The sequence below is a fragment of the Cyanidioschyzon merolae genome, chromosome 14, assembly GCF_000091205.1.
Source record: "Cyanidioschyzon merolae strain 10D DNA, chromosome 14, complete genome".
In the NCBI taxonomy this organism is placed as follows: domain Eukaryota; phylum Rhodophyta; class Bangiophyceae; order Cyanidiales; family Cyanidiaceae; genus Cyanidioschyzon; species Cyanidioschyzon merolae.
The window spans coordinates 792,036-806,973 of NC_010140.1; the positions used below are offsets into that span (position 1 = coordinate 792,036).

At 57.4% G+C, this 14,938-nt stretch overlaps 6 protein-coding genes across 6 annotated transcripts; 3 read left to right on the forward strand and 3 right to left on the reverse strand.

Annotated features, from left to right (window-relative positions):
- Nucleotides 1–188: 188 nt before the first annotated feature.
- Nucleotides 189–647, forward strand: CYME_CMN320C (NADH dehydrogenase I iron-sulfur protein 13kDa subunit; the record flags this gene model as incomplete). The annotated part of the gene is made up of 1 exon (XM_005537368.1): nt 189–647. The coding sequence occupies one exon, from the start codon at nt 189–191 to the stop codon at nt 645–647; it is 459 nt and encodes a 152-aa protein (XP_005537425.1).
- A 224-nt stretch (nt 648–871) lies between these two features.
- CYME_CMN321C (hypothetical protein, conserved) lies at nt 872–1,573 on the reverse strand (the record flags this gene model as incomplete). The annotated part of the gene is made up of 1 exon (XM_005537369.1): nt 872–1,573. The coding sequence occupies one exon, from the start codon at nt 1,571–1,573 to the stop codon at nt 872–874; it is 702 nt and encodes a 233-aa protein (XP_005537426.1).
- A 3,501-nt stretch (nt 1,574–5,074) lies between these two features.
- Nucleotides 5,075–5,587, reverse strand: CYME_CMN322C (hypothetical protein; the record flags this gene model as incomplete). The annotated part of the gene is made up of 1 exon (XM_005537370.1): nt 5,075–5,587. The coding sequence occupies one exon, from the start codon at nt 5,585–5,587 to the stop codon at nt 5,075–5,077; it is 513 nt and encodes a 170-aa protein (XP_005537427.1).
- Nucleotides 5,588–6,713: 1,126 nt separating this feature from the next.
- CYME_CMN323C (probable aspartate aminotransferase) lies at nt 6,714–8,138 on the forward strand (the record flags this gene model as incomplete). Its single annotated transcript, XM_005537371.1, has 1 exon — nt 6,714–8,138. The coding sequence occupies one exon, from the start codon at nt 6,714–6,716 to the stop codon at nt 8,136–8,138; it is 1,425 nt and encodes a 474-aa protein (XP_005537428.1).
- A 1,817-nt stretch (nt 8,139–9,955) lies between these two features.
- Nucleotides 9,956–11,083, reverse strand: CYME_CMN324C (developmentally regulated GTP binding protein; the record flags this gene model as incomplete). Its single annotated transcript, XM_005537372.1, has 1 exon — nt 9,956–11,083. The coding sequence occupies one exon, from the start codon at nt 11,081–11,083 to the stop codon at nt 9,956–9,958; it is 1,128 nt and encodes a 375-aa protein (XP_005537429.1).
- A 175-nt stretch (nt 11,084–11,258) lies between these two features.
- On the forward strand, nt 11,259–13,850 carry CYME_CMN325C (ATP-binding cassette, sub-family B, member 10, mitochondrial precursor; the record flags this gene model as incomplete). The annotated part of the gene is made up of 1 exon (XM_005537373.1): nt 11,259–13,850. One exon carries the CDS (start codon nt 11,259–11,261, stop codon nt 13,848–13,850), a length of 2,592 nt encoding a protein of 863 aa, XP_005537430.1.
- Between the last annotated feature and the right edge of the window lie 1,088 nt (nt 13,851–14,938).

Below are 14,938 nucleotides of genomic sequence, written 5' to 3' on the forward strand. Positions count from 1 at the left end.
GGGCACTGCCAGCGTTTTCGTAGTTGCTGTCCCATTCAGGAGTTTATACGCGGCAAAACGCGCGCTTCGGACTCGGCACCGGCAAGTCGTCGCTACCACCGGGCGTCTTGCCGAGAAACTGGGCTTGGCATCGATTTCGCTGCAGTGAGTGGCCTTTATAAAAGTATTCTTACATAGTACTGGTGCACATGTGGCGAACTGTACTGGTGCGTGGAAGCACAGGCGCGCTGGTGTGGCGCGCCGTCACCCCGTCGTTGCCCGGGCTCGTGCCGAGCACCCCGCACTTGACCACGCCTTTGCCGCTGTTGGGGCGAAGCTTTGCAACCGACGCCCTCGCACTCAAAGACGGGTTGATTCGGTATCGAATGCACTATCCCGACGGACAGGTACCGCCCAAGGTTGACCGGAACCTTGTGAGGTCCAAGTGGCACTCCGACGCCATGGAGCTCATCGAGCAGGTTCCGCCGCTTGTCGTCGAACGCGAGGTCATCGCATGCAACGGTGGACCCAACGTTGCCATGGGTCATCCCATCGAATACATTCGTGTGGATGCTGCGGATCCAGCACCCAGCGTGTGCAAGTACTGCGGTTTGCGCTACATCCATCGGCACGCTGCCACCGCAGAGGCTGGATCCGAGCATCCCTAAAGTCTGCTTCCGGTAGCGGGAAAGCAGACCGGGAATCCTGTACTGGCTGGCACCGGTTTTTCACATACGATGGGTGCGTACTGCTCATGAACCTGCGTGGAAGCTCCAACTCGGACGGTTCACTCGGCAACGCCTATCGCAAACGCTCGACTGGAAAATTCGGCACGCTCTTGTCCGTTGCTGCGGTTGCTCCCTGAAACACACAGGCATCTCAATGATAGCTTTTACGTTTGTCTGGGCTCGCTCGCTACAGTCTCTGAATCCGGAGCGGATGAGGAGTGCATGCGAACAGTGAACACCGCACTCGGTGGTGCCGGCTCGCAGACGCCCTGCACCGTACACGGGTGTCCAAGCTGGGCGAGAAAGCCCCGAATAAGGCCGGCTGGAAACACACAGTACCAGGATGGTGCTCCTACGCTCTCGGGAAGTTCCTGCACATGGCGAAGCCAGCGAAAGCTCGCATCGAAAATCACGTAAACGCCACGGTGGTTTGTTTTCAGGCTGTCCACTTGTTTGCCGAAAACAGTTCGCCACAGGTCACGACAAAGTACTTTCAAGGCATCGAGCTCTGAGACGGGGTTTCCAGCGAGGGCCCCGACCCTTGGCACTCGGGGGCCAAGTCGCTCGCCGACGTAGAAGCCGGCCTCCTCGACTCGAGCGAGCGCCAGGGTCTCGGTTGTGAGTGCTTCAGTGCCCTGGTCGTTCTCGCTTGTCGTGTGGAGGTGCTGAGGTTTTCGTGGTCGCTGCCACAGCGGTGCTGGTACCGACCCGTGGCGCACTGGTGCGTCCGGTTTTCCAAAACCCGCTGCTGAAGCAGGCAACAGCGATGCGGTATTTTCGGCAACCAGTTCCATAAGAAGAAAGTCTAGCACGGCCGAGTCGAGCAGCACTACTGGTGCGCCCTCACTCGTGGCCTGAGCGTTCATCCTCGCTCTTGTCGAAGAACGCAGCAGACGCGCTGGTACACACCGGGTGCCCCTGAGAGCACCTACGCCTTCAAGCGGTTACACGAAGTAAGCCAGGAGTGTGTTCGTCGGGAAAAACGCACAGACATCTGCACTGCACCCAGGTTGTCTGAGAGGTACCTGGTTGCTGCGTAGCGCCCTTTCCACAGTCACAAGAGCGGCTTGCCGCCTGCCGTCGCGACCAGCCATAGCGGGATAGGTGGCTGCTCAGATGCATCGGTGCCGTTTCCCTGCTCGAAACAGGATCGATAACCAGAGAAGCGACTAGCGTTCGTTCGTGATCCCTTTCGCATTCCAATAGCTCCAGACCGGTTTTAGGCCTTGCGATAGAGCTTTGATCGATCCGGCGACTTTTTCTTGTTGCCAGTCTTCTGAGGATGCTCGTGGCGGTGCTGGATGTATCGTTGCCCAAGTTGCTGTAGAGAGCGCGCACGCGCGGGTACGTGGTACCTCTAGGGGCATCGATTCGAGATGCGCTGGTGATGCCCTCGATCAGCTGTGTTTCCCTCTTGGGAAGTGCATTTGTAAAGTTGGCCGGATTCCAACGCGTTCCACGGGCTCCTGCGTCGCGATCAAAGTGCCGTAGATACGTTGAACCTCAGCAGTAGCAATGATAACAACACGCTGCATTCGAAGAGGTGAGCAACGCACCCAGGTTTTGGATGCGCAGCACAAGTGCTCGTTCCGATTCCATGGTATCGGGGCTTTGACGAAAGCTATCCCTTGGAACAAAGAGTCTTGACCCGGCGATGCCGAGATACATCCTCATTTGTCTGTGACGCAGTCCTGAAACCTTACTGGTATTCGCTGCCACCGGTTACCTACAGGCAGCGTTTGGCACTAGCAGACGCAGCCGCGGATGCACCCACCCTGCAAATATGATCTTTTTTTGACTGGCAGAACGTTTATAGGAACTGGGTGTCCGATTGTGCGATGTGGATCGGCAGCACAGATGCAAACATCGTAGAGAGCGGCGACTTGGACGAGGCGCACTCTTCGACGAACGGTGAACAGGTGCGTGCAACAGCCATCTCACTACACTGTAAGAAAGAAACGCACCAGGTGGAGTAACTTGGATGTAAAGAATAATGTATGGGTCTCTTTCCAAAGTCGTGAACAGCAGCCTGTTCGGAATTTTCGTGCGACTGTTTCGCTTTCCGGTCTGCGATATCCGATTTTTACTACGGGGTCTCTCCTTTCCTTCCAGCTCTGTTGCTCGCAGTCAAAGAATACTGATTTCAGCGTTAGGGTCCCGACTTCACTGCTTCGAGGTGTGGTCGACGCATATTGTCCCCAGTCGGAAGCTTCAATCTAAGCTTCAGCTGCCGTTTCGGTCCTCTGCCGTAGACAGCGACGGTGCGCTCTTCGCATCGATAACCCTTGACTGTGCTTAGGGGTTGTTGTTCGTGCACCGCAACCACTCTTTCGACGGGGTCACCCTGGAGAATCCCGTGATCGTGGAATACTGTACCATGTGCGAAACGAAGCATGGCATCGAGACGAGCCTTGTGTACCCATCAACCGCATGCACCGAGCGATGCAGCAAGCGTTCAGGCGTCATAGACCGGACCTCGGACGCCGAGAAGCGGTGAACATACCCGACAATCTGACCATAGTCAAGTGTCACCGAGGCAAAATGCGCACCGATCAGTCTACAAATAAGATAAGAATGGCAAGCGAAGCGCACATTCCAACGACCACCTATGCATACCCTGTGTTGACAACAGCCAGAATTAGGGAAATCGCGACTTTCATGCTATCATCAGCATCTTTTTCTGCGTATAACAATGCTGGGGCCAAGGAGAAACCTGCGAAATGAAAGCCGGAGTTAAGACAAAGGACAAGGGAGCATTCGCAGAACTTGCCCACAAATGCTTGTGCTGGTTACACGTAGAAAAGACCCAAACTTTAGTGTATACCCCGAGTTAGCCAGGCATCCCTGTTTCGGTCTTGTCTGACATGGATGTAGTATTCTGGAGTATCTACGCTCTGAATCCGAGCAGAGCGTTGCAAACTGTCAAACGAAAAAAATGTCGCCGTGTCAGAGCGCAACCCCTGCCGGGGCGCGTGTCTCGCAGAGAGGGCGGCGCGAGCGCACTGCTTCCATTGGCGTGGCGTTTTCTCTACCACGTGTCTGAGCGCTTGCACGCACTGCATCCACCCTGCACTTTGCTGCACTTGTAGTGCTCGTTTTTCTTCGAATTGCAATGCGCTTTCTTTGTCCAAATAAGCTCTCGTTGCAAATGCGCGATTGGACGGTACTATTACTGGTGTCGGTGACGCTCACACTGCTCCACTACGGTGCCGTCGCGCCGGCTACCGCAGCTGCAGTTGACCTCCGCTTTCTGCCCGCTGGAGACTTGGAAATAGCTGCGGCAAAGGAGCTCCTTTTTCCAGTGGATCGCGTTTCTCTAAACATAACGAGTTTCGACTCTGCCTTGCTACAAGAGGTCAATAAAACCTGGGTGAACACCACGCGGCACTTGAGCGAGAGCGGGGGAGCGAACGCCAGCCACCCCATCGACCACGTTGCGCAGGGGTTGTGTTTCACGCGTATTCTTCAAGAGGCCGCCGATCGTGTCGTATTGGCCGTGGAAGCGCAGTGCACACCGGTAGACGTTCAGGACGGAAACTGCAGCGATGTGGTGCAGGGAGCTGCTGATCGAGCTCTCCTTGATCGCGGCTGGACAAGTCCGGCTATCGAAGTGCTGTCTGAGGCGTCGCAGCTCCCGTTCCATTTGGACTCTCTGAACTCGACTGGATCCGGTGGGGTTGGTCCTGGCGACTACGACATTCTGATTGGCATCGCCAAGCTAGTTGCTGAGCGCATCAAACCAGAAGTAGAGCGCGCGGCCGCGCTGTTTCATAGCGATGGCCTGGCAGGCATCAGCAGCGCGCTGCAGCCAGTTGCAGGGAACTCTTCCGCAACGAACCTTTACATAATCATATTCTTTGGGAAGGATAGCACCCAGCACTGCCTTGGAACCTAATCTGCGGCGCGTTCAGGTCTTGGAACAGGACGACGACTGCACACGGCGTGCGCCTGCAGAGCGAAAGCTGTCAGGCTGCAGGCAGCAAGGGCCATGCGGCTGCATGAATCGTGGCGCCAGCGGGGACCAGGTTACGATGTTCCGCGACACCGAGGCGCAGCAGCGAAGCATAATCGTGTGACAGGCGGTGATGCATACATGACGCTGCTCGAGCATTGCTTTCAGCGATAGCATGAAGGTGGCCCCATCGTGACTGGATATGCGCGCGCTCGCCGATGCGTACACAGTGGGCAAATAGGCAATGTAAAGGTGAACCGGAAAGACTCTTCTTGAAGTTAGCCAACAAGGAACGCGCCGATTTCCCATCGAGCATCCGCCACGTGCTGGCCTACGCGCTCCAGGAAAGTTCAAAAGGCATCCCTGGTGCCGATCGCATCATCGATCCCAAGGAGGCTCCGGTTGCGAGCGTTTCTCATGAGTGTTCTTCCTCGGGGGGCAGGTGGACAGTCGTGAAAGCCTCACCGTCAAAGTCCTCGCGGGTCGTGGCGGTGGCGGTGCGTTCCACGTGTTTCAGCTCGACGGGATACGGCACGATCGACGGGATTCCTCGGGTCACCTCCGCATCGGGACGCGGAATATGGACCGGTATACCAATATCCGCGTCACACTCTTGAATATAGACGCGAACCAGCCCGATGCCGCTAGAGCAACGCAGATGGATCGGCAGATGCGTCTCTGTCTCGGTATCTGCGGGAACACTGGGGAACTGCGCGTCCGCCACGGGGTCGTAGGGCGGAAGCCCCCGGATTTCTCGGAACCAGTTACCTTGTTCTGTCGCTGGTACGATGACTGGACCAGGGCCCAGCGGTCCCGATAAGCGAACTCGAACGGTGAGCTCTCTCACGATCCCCCGAGGTTCGTGGCGCAGGATCAAGTCTATCGTTCGCTTGCCTGGAGCCAGGAGCAGCCGGGGCAACCTCAGCATAAGCACTTGTGCAATCGGTTGCGTCGCTCAGTCTACGCCCCTTATGCGTAGCTGAAGAACGGGTAGCGCAGACAGCCCAGCGTCTGTACGTAGCCGGATACTGGAGCGTGCACGAGGCAGCGGCAACGACCTCGCCGGGTCACCGGTTGAGGTTACGGCCTTGCGTGGACCGCTGACTCAGTGCAGGCAACTCTAAGAGAGCCGTGAATAGAGTTCCCCGAAGCAAACTATAGTCCAAGGCAAGTCAACGTCAATGCGAACACAAGAGCGGGACACTTGACGCGCGTTCACGGGATAACGCTTTCAGCACAGAGAGCAGTGCAAGTTCTGTCGCGGAAGCGCCGTGCGTCGAGTAGCTCGCACCAGCCGCACTGGAAACGTCGCTCGAGTGTACTGTATCCAGTCGCTGCCGCTTCTTCGAGTTGTCCTATTCAGATGCGCCTTTTCCAAATGTCTAAAGTCTGGGATGCGTAGGTACCAATGGCTGTGAGCGCTTCAGCACACGGGACAAGTGCAGTGCCATTCACTGATCTCAGACCGGAGAAGAATATCTTATCATCCAGGATCGAGCATTGAGTGCACTTTTGATTACACAAGGAGCAATCGTGTAGCATTCACGGATTACATACCGCAATGCGTCTCCTTGCATATATCGTTCATCGGTAGAAGAATATCTTATCATCCAGGATCGATCATTGAGTGCACTTTTGATTACACAAGGAGCAATCGTGTAGCATTCACGGATCACATATCGCAATGCGTCTCCTTGCATACATCGTTCATCGGTAGAAGAATATCTTATGATCCAGGATCGATCATTGAGTGCACTTTTGATTACACAAGGAGCAATCGTGTAGCATTCACGGATCACATACCGCAATGCGTCTCCTTGCATACATCGTTCATCGGTAGAAGAATATCTTATCATCCAGGATCGAGCATTCCGTACTCAAGCGCCGTGTTCCCATGCCGCAGCGCGAAATGGCGTCGCTGCAGCGATCCGTCGGCGGGGCGCCCTTATAGCTGGATGAGCGCGCGCGGCCCGTCGTCGCGGACGTCTTGGTAATGCGGAGCGTTTCTCAGCGTTCTGTTGTGGAACAAGCAGGCACCTGTATCGGAACTTGTCATGTACGTAAACTCCTTATGTGGAAGCGGTTGGCTCCAGAAAGCATCGTTCTTAGGTAATAGGTCTCAAGATGCTGGAGCGAGCTTCCACCAAGTGGGTGTGTGCCGGGTAGCGCGACACGCCAACTGCCGCGCTTCGTCGCCGCTGCGGCGTTTCCTCGCCATGCATACCCGGGTGCCGCGCAACGAAAACTTTTCGAAGCTCCAGGGTGGGTACCTGTTTCCACAAATAGCTCAAAGACGACGAGAGTACCTGGAGAAGCACCCAGATGCAGCGCTTATCTCGTTAGGTATTGGCGATACGACGCAGCCTATACCTCCGCATATCTGCGCGGGATTGACGCAAGGCGCTAAGAAACTTGCCACGAAAGAAGGCTATAGCGGTTACGGCGATGGCGAGGGTCTGTATGCGCTCCGAAAAAGCATCGCTTCACGTCTCTATGGCGATCGCATCAGGCCGGAGGAGGTGTTTGTTTCCGACGGTGCCAAGTGCGACATCGCCCGTCTCCAGATGGTCTTCGGTAGCGAGGTCACTGTGGCGGTGCAGGACCCCAGTTATCCTGTGTACGTGGACACTGCGGTTATGACGGGCCAGACTGGTCGTATCAATGCCGATACCCGCCAGTATGCCGGCATCGTGTACATGCGCTGCGACGCTGCCAATGACTTTTTCCCGGACTTGTCTAAGACACCGCGCACGGATCTCATTTTCTTTTGTTCGCCGAACAATCCAACTGGAGCTGCCGCAACGAGAGAGCAACTGGCAGAGTTGGTGGCCTTCGCGCGACACAACGGCAGCATCATTGTGTACGATGCAGCATATGCGCCGTTTATTCGTGATCCCGCCGTCCCGCGCTCTATTCTGGAAATCGATGGAGCACTTGAATGCGCTATTGAAGTGAACTCATTCAGCAAGTACGCGGGTTTCACGGGTGTACGCCTCGGCTGGACAGTTGTGCCTTCAGCGCTTCGTTTTGCTGACGGAACACCAGTCGCGAAGGACTTTGGGCGAGTCATGAACACGGCTTTTAACGGTGCGAGTAATATCGCACAGCAAGGAGGCATGGCGTGCCTAGATGATGAAGGTCTCGCGGAGATCGAGCAACTCATATCCTACTACCTGGAGAACACCCGCATCCTGCGAGAGGGTATGGAATCGCTTGGGTTCTCGGTCTACGGCGGCCGCAATGCACCCTATATTTGGGTCCGCTTTCCCGGTCGCTCGAGCTGGGACGTGTTCACCGAGTTTTTGGAAAAGTGCCAGGTCGTTACGGTCCCTGGGGCAGGATTTGGCCCAGCAGGCGTCGAGTATGTGCGTCTGTCGGCGTTTGCGCCGCGCGAGGCCTGCCAAGAGGCTGTGCGTCGCATCCAGACAGCGTTCGGGGGCCGCCCTGCCGACCCGATTGCCGCCTCATCATTCCAGTGACTGGTCATCGGGGTTGGACTCCGTGCGCGCCGTCGTCGAGGCGCTTCAGCGACTAGCAGGGGAGAGAAAGATCATGGACTGTACACACTTGGTGGAATCGTACGACACACCGGCCGGCTGTTTTACAGATTCGGGGGCCCGCAAACCTGTGCCTCACTGTCAAAAGCTTGAATCCTTCTTGTGGCTCGTCGTGCAGTTCCTCGATCTCATCCGAAATTTCTTCCTCTGATCTCTGTATATCGCCATGCCGAGGTGCTTGGGGGCCAGAACTGCGGCGCTGCCTCTCTTCTTGGCGCAGTCCGTTGGCGCTCCGGAGCCGTAACCCACGCGCTCACACAGCTTTCGTGGAGTGGTCCGTTTCCCATCGAGTTCGGGTGTGATTCACGACCACCTCGAGCCGTAGCCGCTTCGGTATTCGAGGAATTCGACGGCCGCTTGTGCGAGTTTCGAGGCGCACACGCGACGGTCGAGCGCTTTCGGGGGGTACCCGATTGTAGGCTCCTGGCAATGTTCGCGCGGCGGTGGCGGGATGCTCGCGGCAGTACCGGTTCATTCCCCGAAATGAATCGACATCAAATTGGCTCCGTAAGACGCATAAAGATGCAGAAGGTCCTCTAAATCGTGCACGCACGATGCTCTTCTCACCGCTCCGGCCGTGGCTCGTTTCAATTGATCATTCGAGAATATGATACGGTTTTCTGTTCAAAGCTTCAGGAAGTTTGCGTCTTCATCGCAGTCATACGCTGGCTTCGTATCGCCCTGCCATTGACATCCAGTAATTCCGAACCAGAGCTCCATCGAAAGGGATGCGATGGCAAGCGCGCCGGCGCACCGCGAGGGATCGAGCGCTCGTGCACGACCCGCAAATGGGCAGTGAGTCGGGCGTCGTACCCGCGGGCAGCCCGCTGCACAACCGCTCCTGCAATCTCGCCATCGATTCAGCTACGCAAGAGCGGCTGCGCTAGGTTATCGCGTGCCCTTACCATGGAAATGCGTTCACCGCCTCACACTGCTGTATAGCGAATGCGGACCGCGCTACGAAGAAGCCTACCGCAAAGGTCCCTGTTCTCGCTAGAGTCTCGTAAATGCAAAAAATGCAGTGCGTCACGAGCGCTTAGATTCACGGAACGTTCCGGGGTTCCCGCTATTCACGAGAGAGAAAGAGCGCGCGCGCGCTCCAATGGCACCAGCACGACGCGCATAGCGAAGCTGGTCCAGTCGTTCGCGGATCGAAGCTTGCTTGCTTCGATCTATCCGTTTCTTGGAAAACGCTACCGCTTTGCTAACGCACATAACACCTACAACAAGTGATACGTCCATGCGCACACGTAAAAGCGAAGCATGCGCTCGCACACGACGCCTTCGAAGGCATTCGGATGACATGCACGCATGCACGCATGCACGCATGCACGCACGCATGCTCGTAGCGTGCGTGTCCATGCGCGCCACTGCATGACTTCATAGGGTGCATATCCGCGGTGCGTATTCGCGAAGCGCGCAACGATACCACTCGCGCAGCAGATCGCCTCCTTCAGGCGTACGGCCAGGGGTGCCGCACCATCCGTAAGCGACACACACGCTAGGTAGCACGCTCAGCGTCAGAACGAACGTCTGCGGTACGCGCATTATCCGTTCATTCACTGGATCAGATATGTCTGTGATCGATGAGCGAACACCGTACTGGATACTGTGGAGCGTGGTAGCGTCCGCGGTAACCCATGAGGAAAATCCTTGGCAAAGGGCACCGCTCGCGCAGCGTCCCGATGCGTCTGTTGGCATCGACCCATCGCATACAAATGAAAAACAAGTACCCACGTCTATTTCGTGACTACACAGAGGACATCCTCATCGGCAAGCTGATGAGATAGACCTACTCGTTGAGGGTCGTGTTTCGTGCTGCGTCCCCAGACCAGTGCGTAGCGGAACTGTGTCGGGTCGGCTAGGGATCGATGGATCTTGCGACAGGCGTCCGCTACCCGCGCCTGGCTGGAGCGCAGAATCAGAGGTCGCTCAAAGTCTGGCGGTTCTCCGCGTTTCTTGGTGTAGACTCGGACGATCTTCAGCGCTCGCCATATTTTCTCCAAGACCTCATCCATATTCAAGCGAAGTGCGCAACTGAGCACCACGCCGTGGTACGGATCCGACCGCGCCAGGCGGTCCAGCTCCTCTATGGTGATCAAGTCAATCTTATTATAGACGTGGATGCACGGAACATACACTCTGTTCCCCTCAATGACGTCAATAAACTCATCCACGTTTACATCTTCACGAACCAGGATGTCGGCGTTATAAATTCGATACTCTTGAAGGATAGCGTACACCAGCTTTTCATCCAAATGGCTGAGCGGGCAGGTAGCGTTAAAGGTGATGCCCCCGCCCGCTTTCTTCAGCTGGAACATGACGTTCGGCGGGCGCCTGTTCAAGCGAATACCGGCCAATTCAACTTCCCTTTCGATGAACCGCCGTTGCGCGTCCACGTCCTTACCGACGTCGAGCATCATAAGTACCAGGTCCGCAGAGCGTGCCAGCGCAATAACCTGTCGTCCACGGCCGCGCCCCTGTGCAGCGCCTTCGATGATCCCGGGCAGGTCGAGCAGCTGGATGCGAGCTCCGCGCAAGTGCAGCTCACCGGGGATGCAGTCCACAGTCGTGAACTCGTACGCAGCCACGGCACTGTCGATACCGGTTACCTGCGATACAAACGTCGACTTGCCTATGGATGGTGCACCGAGCATGATTACCCGGGCGTCACCTTGTTTGGGGACCTCGAAGCCCTCGGCGCTGCCGGCGCCCTGCTTCCGTGCCTTCTCCTCGTCCAGAAGCAGCTGTGTTCGCAGGCGCGCCAGGCGCGACTTTAGCCTGCAAATATGGCCCATGGTAGCCTTATTTACCTGAGTCCGCTTGAGCTCCAGCTCTATGTCACGAATTCGATCCAGGATGCCCATGGTTTGTTACGCTTCAACAAAACTCGAGGGAGGGATTGATGCTCACGCGGAGCCTGCATGCATTGTTGCGCCATGGTGGCTGCGGCTCTAGCTATTCGCCAGCTGCAGGCAGCGCAGCGAAGCGAAGTTGAAGCTTTCCCGGACCTCGTTAGCTGCGTTAAACGAGCATCCGTTTATGAGAGGCCGGCTTGCAAGCCTGGTGCACACTGTAGGACGAACAACCTGGAGTGCGCACTTGCAGCGGTTTGGGTTGGCGGAGTCTGCAGACTGCGTTCACCGGTGCGGAGTTGCGGGGCATTTGTCCTCGGTACGTGCGCTACACGTGCAGTCGTTCATGAGTGGTCGGCTTGCAAGCCTGGTGCACGCGATAGGACGAACTCCTAGGAATGTGCACCGGCAGCGGTTACGATTTGCGGAGTACGGGCCTAGAAATGCACGGCTTGAGGACTCTGCTGAGCGCCAGCTACAGGCAAGCGCTGCTCTTCGGCTCCGAGCATGCGCGAGCGCACCGCTGCACAGCGAACTGTCCAGAGCGCTGCAACAGGACTACCGGACGCAGGTAGCGTCAGGGTGGACTCGGTTTGAGCAGGGATTGAAAGGGCGCTTCAACGCTTCGCGAGCGCACGAGGCACGCGTTCGCCGCCAGAATCTGTCGACCAGCCGCAGCACCAGCGAGGCGACACCAACGGGACGAGCGGCAGAAGGTCCGCAGCACAGCACCAACGCCTCGACGAATGGTGCGAGCGAACTCGAATTCCGCTTCAAGCTACCAGACGCAGTGTCCATTCGACGCTTACTGCGCCTAGCACAGCCGCATAGCCGGCTTCTAGCGGGAGCAGTAGCGACGCAGGTCGCCTCGGCGCTCTCCACCATGGCGTTTCCACTCGCTGTTGGACGCATGATTGATGCTCTCACTGCAGCAGACGGCCTCGAGCAGCTCCGACAAGTCGCTGTGATCATGGCGGTGGTATTCGTGCTGGGCGCCTTCGCCGTCGGTGCCCGGGTGCTGCTCCTGAACATCACCGGCGAGCGAGTCGCGCGAGCGCTCCGCAAGGACCTCTTCAGTGCGATGCTTCGGCAGGATACTTCGTTTTTCGATGCGCGTTCTACGGGTGAGCTTGTTAACCGCCTCTCGGCGGATGCCTCTGCTGTGGCGCGAACCCTAACGGACAATCTCGCACGCAGCATTCGCGCCTCTATTACGACTGTATCAGCGATAGGTTTCCTGGTGTATTTGTCGCCGCAACTCACCACAGTTTCACTGTGCATGGTCCCGGCCTTTGCCGCAGGCGTTGCTCTTTTCGGCCGATACGCTCGGCGGTTGAGTCGCCAACTACTAGACGCGCTGGCAGCAGCGAATCAAGTGGCGGCGGAACGCATCGCAGCTATTCGAACTGTTCGATTGTTTGCAGCAGAGCAATTGGAACAGGCCCGATACGACCGTCGTATCGATGACACCTATGATATTGCCCGACGGGTAGCCGTCATTGAAGGAATCTACATGGGGGCGGGCTTCCTGACTGCGCAGACATCGCTGCTTGGGGTCCTCTGGTACGGAGGCACAATGGTCTACCACGGCTCCCTGACGGTTGGCGCACTCACCTCTTTTGCGATGTATGCTGTGAACCTGGGAGTTGGCGTCACATCGCTGAGCTCGGCTATTGGGCAGCTTGTGCGAGCCCAGGGCGCGGCAGCGCGCATCTTTGAAGTCCTCGATCGTGACTCCTGTGATGCAGGCTCGACAACCACGAGCGCGAAACCAGACAGCGACACGGGAACGCCCGCTCCAGAGCGTCCTCTGCCGTCCGGGAAAGTCGCTGCTGTTGAGCGTTCGTTGAGCGCGCGTCCAGAGCATCCCAACGATCGCAGCGGTAGCGCCGGATGCCGTACAGGAGGCATCGTGCTGCCGGTGGGGTACGCCCCACCGGCCATTGAATACGACAAGGTGCATTTTCGGTATCCGACTCGCCCCGATACACCCATACTGCGCGGTTTTCAATTAGCCATTGAACCTGGTGAGCTGTGCGCCCTCGTGGGTGGCTCTGGATCCGGCAAGTCGACATTGCACATGCTCCTGGCCCGGTTGTACGACCCGGATCACGGGACAATACGCTTTGCTGGCCATGATCTGCGCGTTTTGGATACTGCGTGGCTTCGGCGACAACTTGGAATAGTGCAGCAGGAGCCGGTGCTTTTCGCTGGTACAATAGCTGCGAACATCAGCTACGGACGAGATGCACAACGTTTTCCCGCGGCGCCCGACGCAGCTGCAGACAGGGTTTCTGCGCTGGATGCTGACGCCCTGCGTCGCGCTGCTGAGGCGGCTGCTGCCCACGAGTTCATCTCTGAGCTCCCGGGCGGCTATCAAACTCGGATTGGTGAGCGAGGCGCGGGCCTTTCTGGTGGCCAGATTCAACGTATTGCGATCGCAAGGGCGTTATTTCACGAACCCACTGCTCTGACGCTTGACGAGTGCACCTCGGCGCTTGATCTGGAGACCGAGCTCCGAGTACTCGAGAACCTCGTGCGCGTGATTCGAGAGCGTCGACTGACGACGCTGGTGATAACCCACCGGGTCCCGATCATGAAAGTTGCCGACCGCGTGGTGGTGCTCGCAGGCGGCGTCTGCGCTGAGCAGGGCTCGTTCGCGACCCTGATCCAGAACCCGCACGGCGTCCTGCCGCGAATGCTGCTCTCGGCTCAGGAGTCGCTTCTGGCTGGACGAACGGGAGCCTCGAAAGCTTCGATTGCGAGCGCCACTGCCTGATAGGTCAGCGGGGTCATGGAAGCGGCGCTGAAGGCAGTTGCGTACTGCGCAGACGCCATTGCTTATGGCTGGCGTCTGAGACTGGACGCCAGCTGCTGAGGCGGTAGCGCTCTTCTGCCGCTTCGAAACTGGACTTTCCTCACTGTTTGCGGGGCGTGGGTTTGTAGTGCATCTGGTCGAGATATCAGCGCACCTTGGGTACCAGCTGGACGCAGTGTGCATTCCAACGGATACCGTCCCGAAGATAGCAGTAGCGGTGATTGGCTGCGCAACGTCGCGGAGACAACTGGCGATAGGCAGGAGATGGTGTGACCGGCGTTGCTGGCGTGCCACTGCGCCAGCTGCGGCATGGTCTTGGACGCCGGCTGAGCGCCGCTTCCTGCTGCTTGCATAGGTTGCATTCGTGGGTAGCGTTGCCGCCGCTGCCTCCAACGCCTTGCATACCATCTCCGAGGGCATCCTGTACCGATTCCAGATATGTTGTTCGGGCGACGAGCTTTACGCAAGTCAAAGTTGGCAATGGTTTGTACATAGATGAGGCGCTCTTTGTCAGAGCGCTCGATTTCGTGGACGCTGTTCTCTTCAGAGCGATACGGACTCGAGAAGCTGCCACGGAGCTCCAAGTCGACAAATGGTCCACTCAAATCTTGCAATCGCTGAAAGGCCGTGGATGGTGCGGCGGTTATCGCAGACGAGTGCTCGCCGATGGTGCCCCAGCGCTCTTTCAGCACGTCGTGTTCGGTCATGGATTTGCTGTATAGATCGTCGGCGTTGATCAAGATGCTGTGGATGGCGAAGCGGCTGCGGTACCAGCAGCGGCAGACAATCGTTCTGCCGCCCACGACATCCCGCAGGTTTCCGATCCGGACGTGCACCTATCAAGCGCTACCCCGCGTCGACAACGGAAGCGTGATGAATGAAGTATCCATGCAACCATGCGACGCTCGGGGGCGCTTTCATTCCGGTCTACACGTTTGAATTCGTGTCGGCATGTGTCGGATTCAACTGCAGCAGCAACGCCAACTATTCGTAATGCCTTGATGAATTCACCAGCACGCAACGGTAGCCAGCAGGCCGCTTGTATTCGT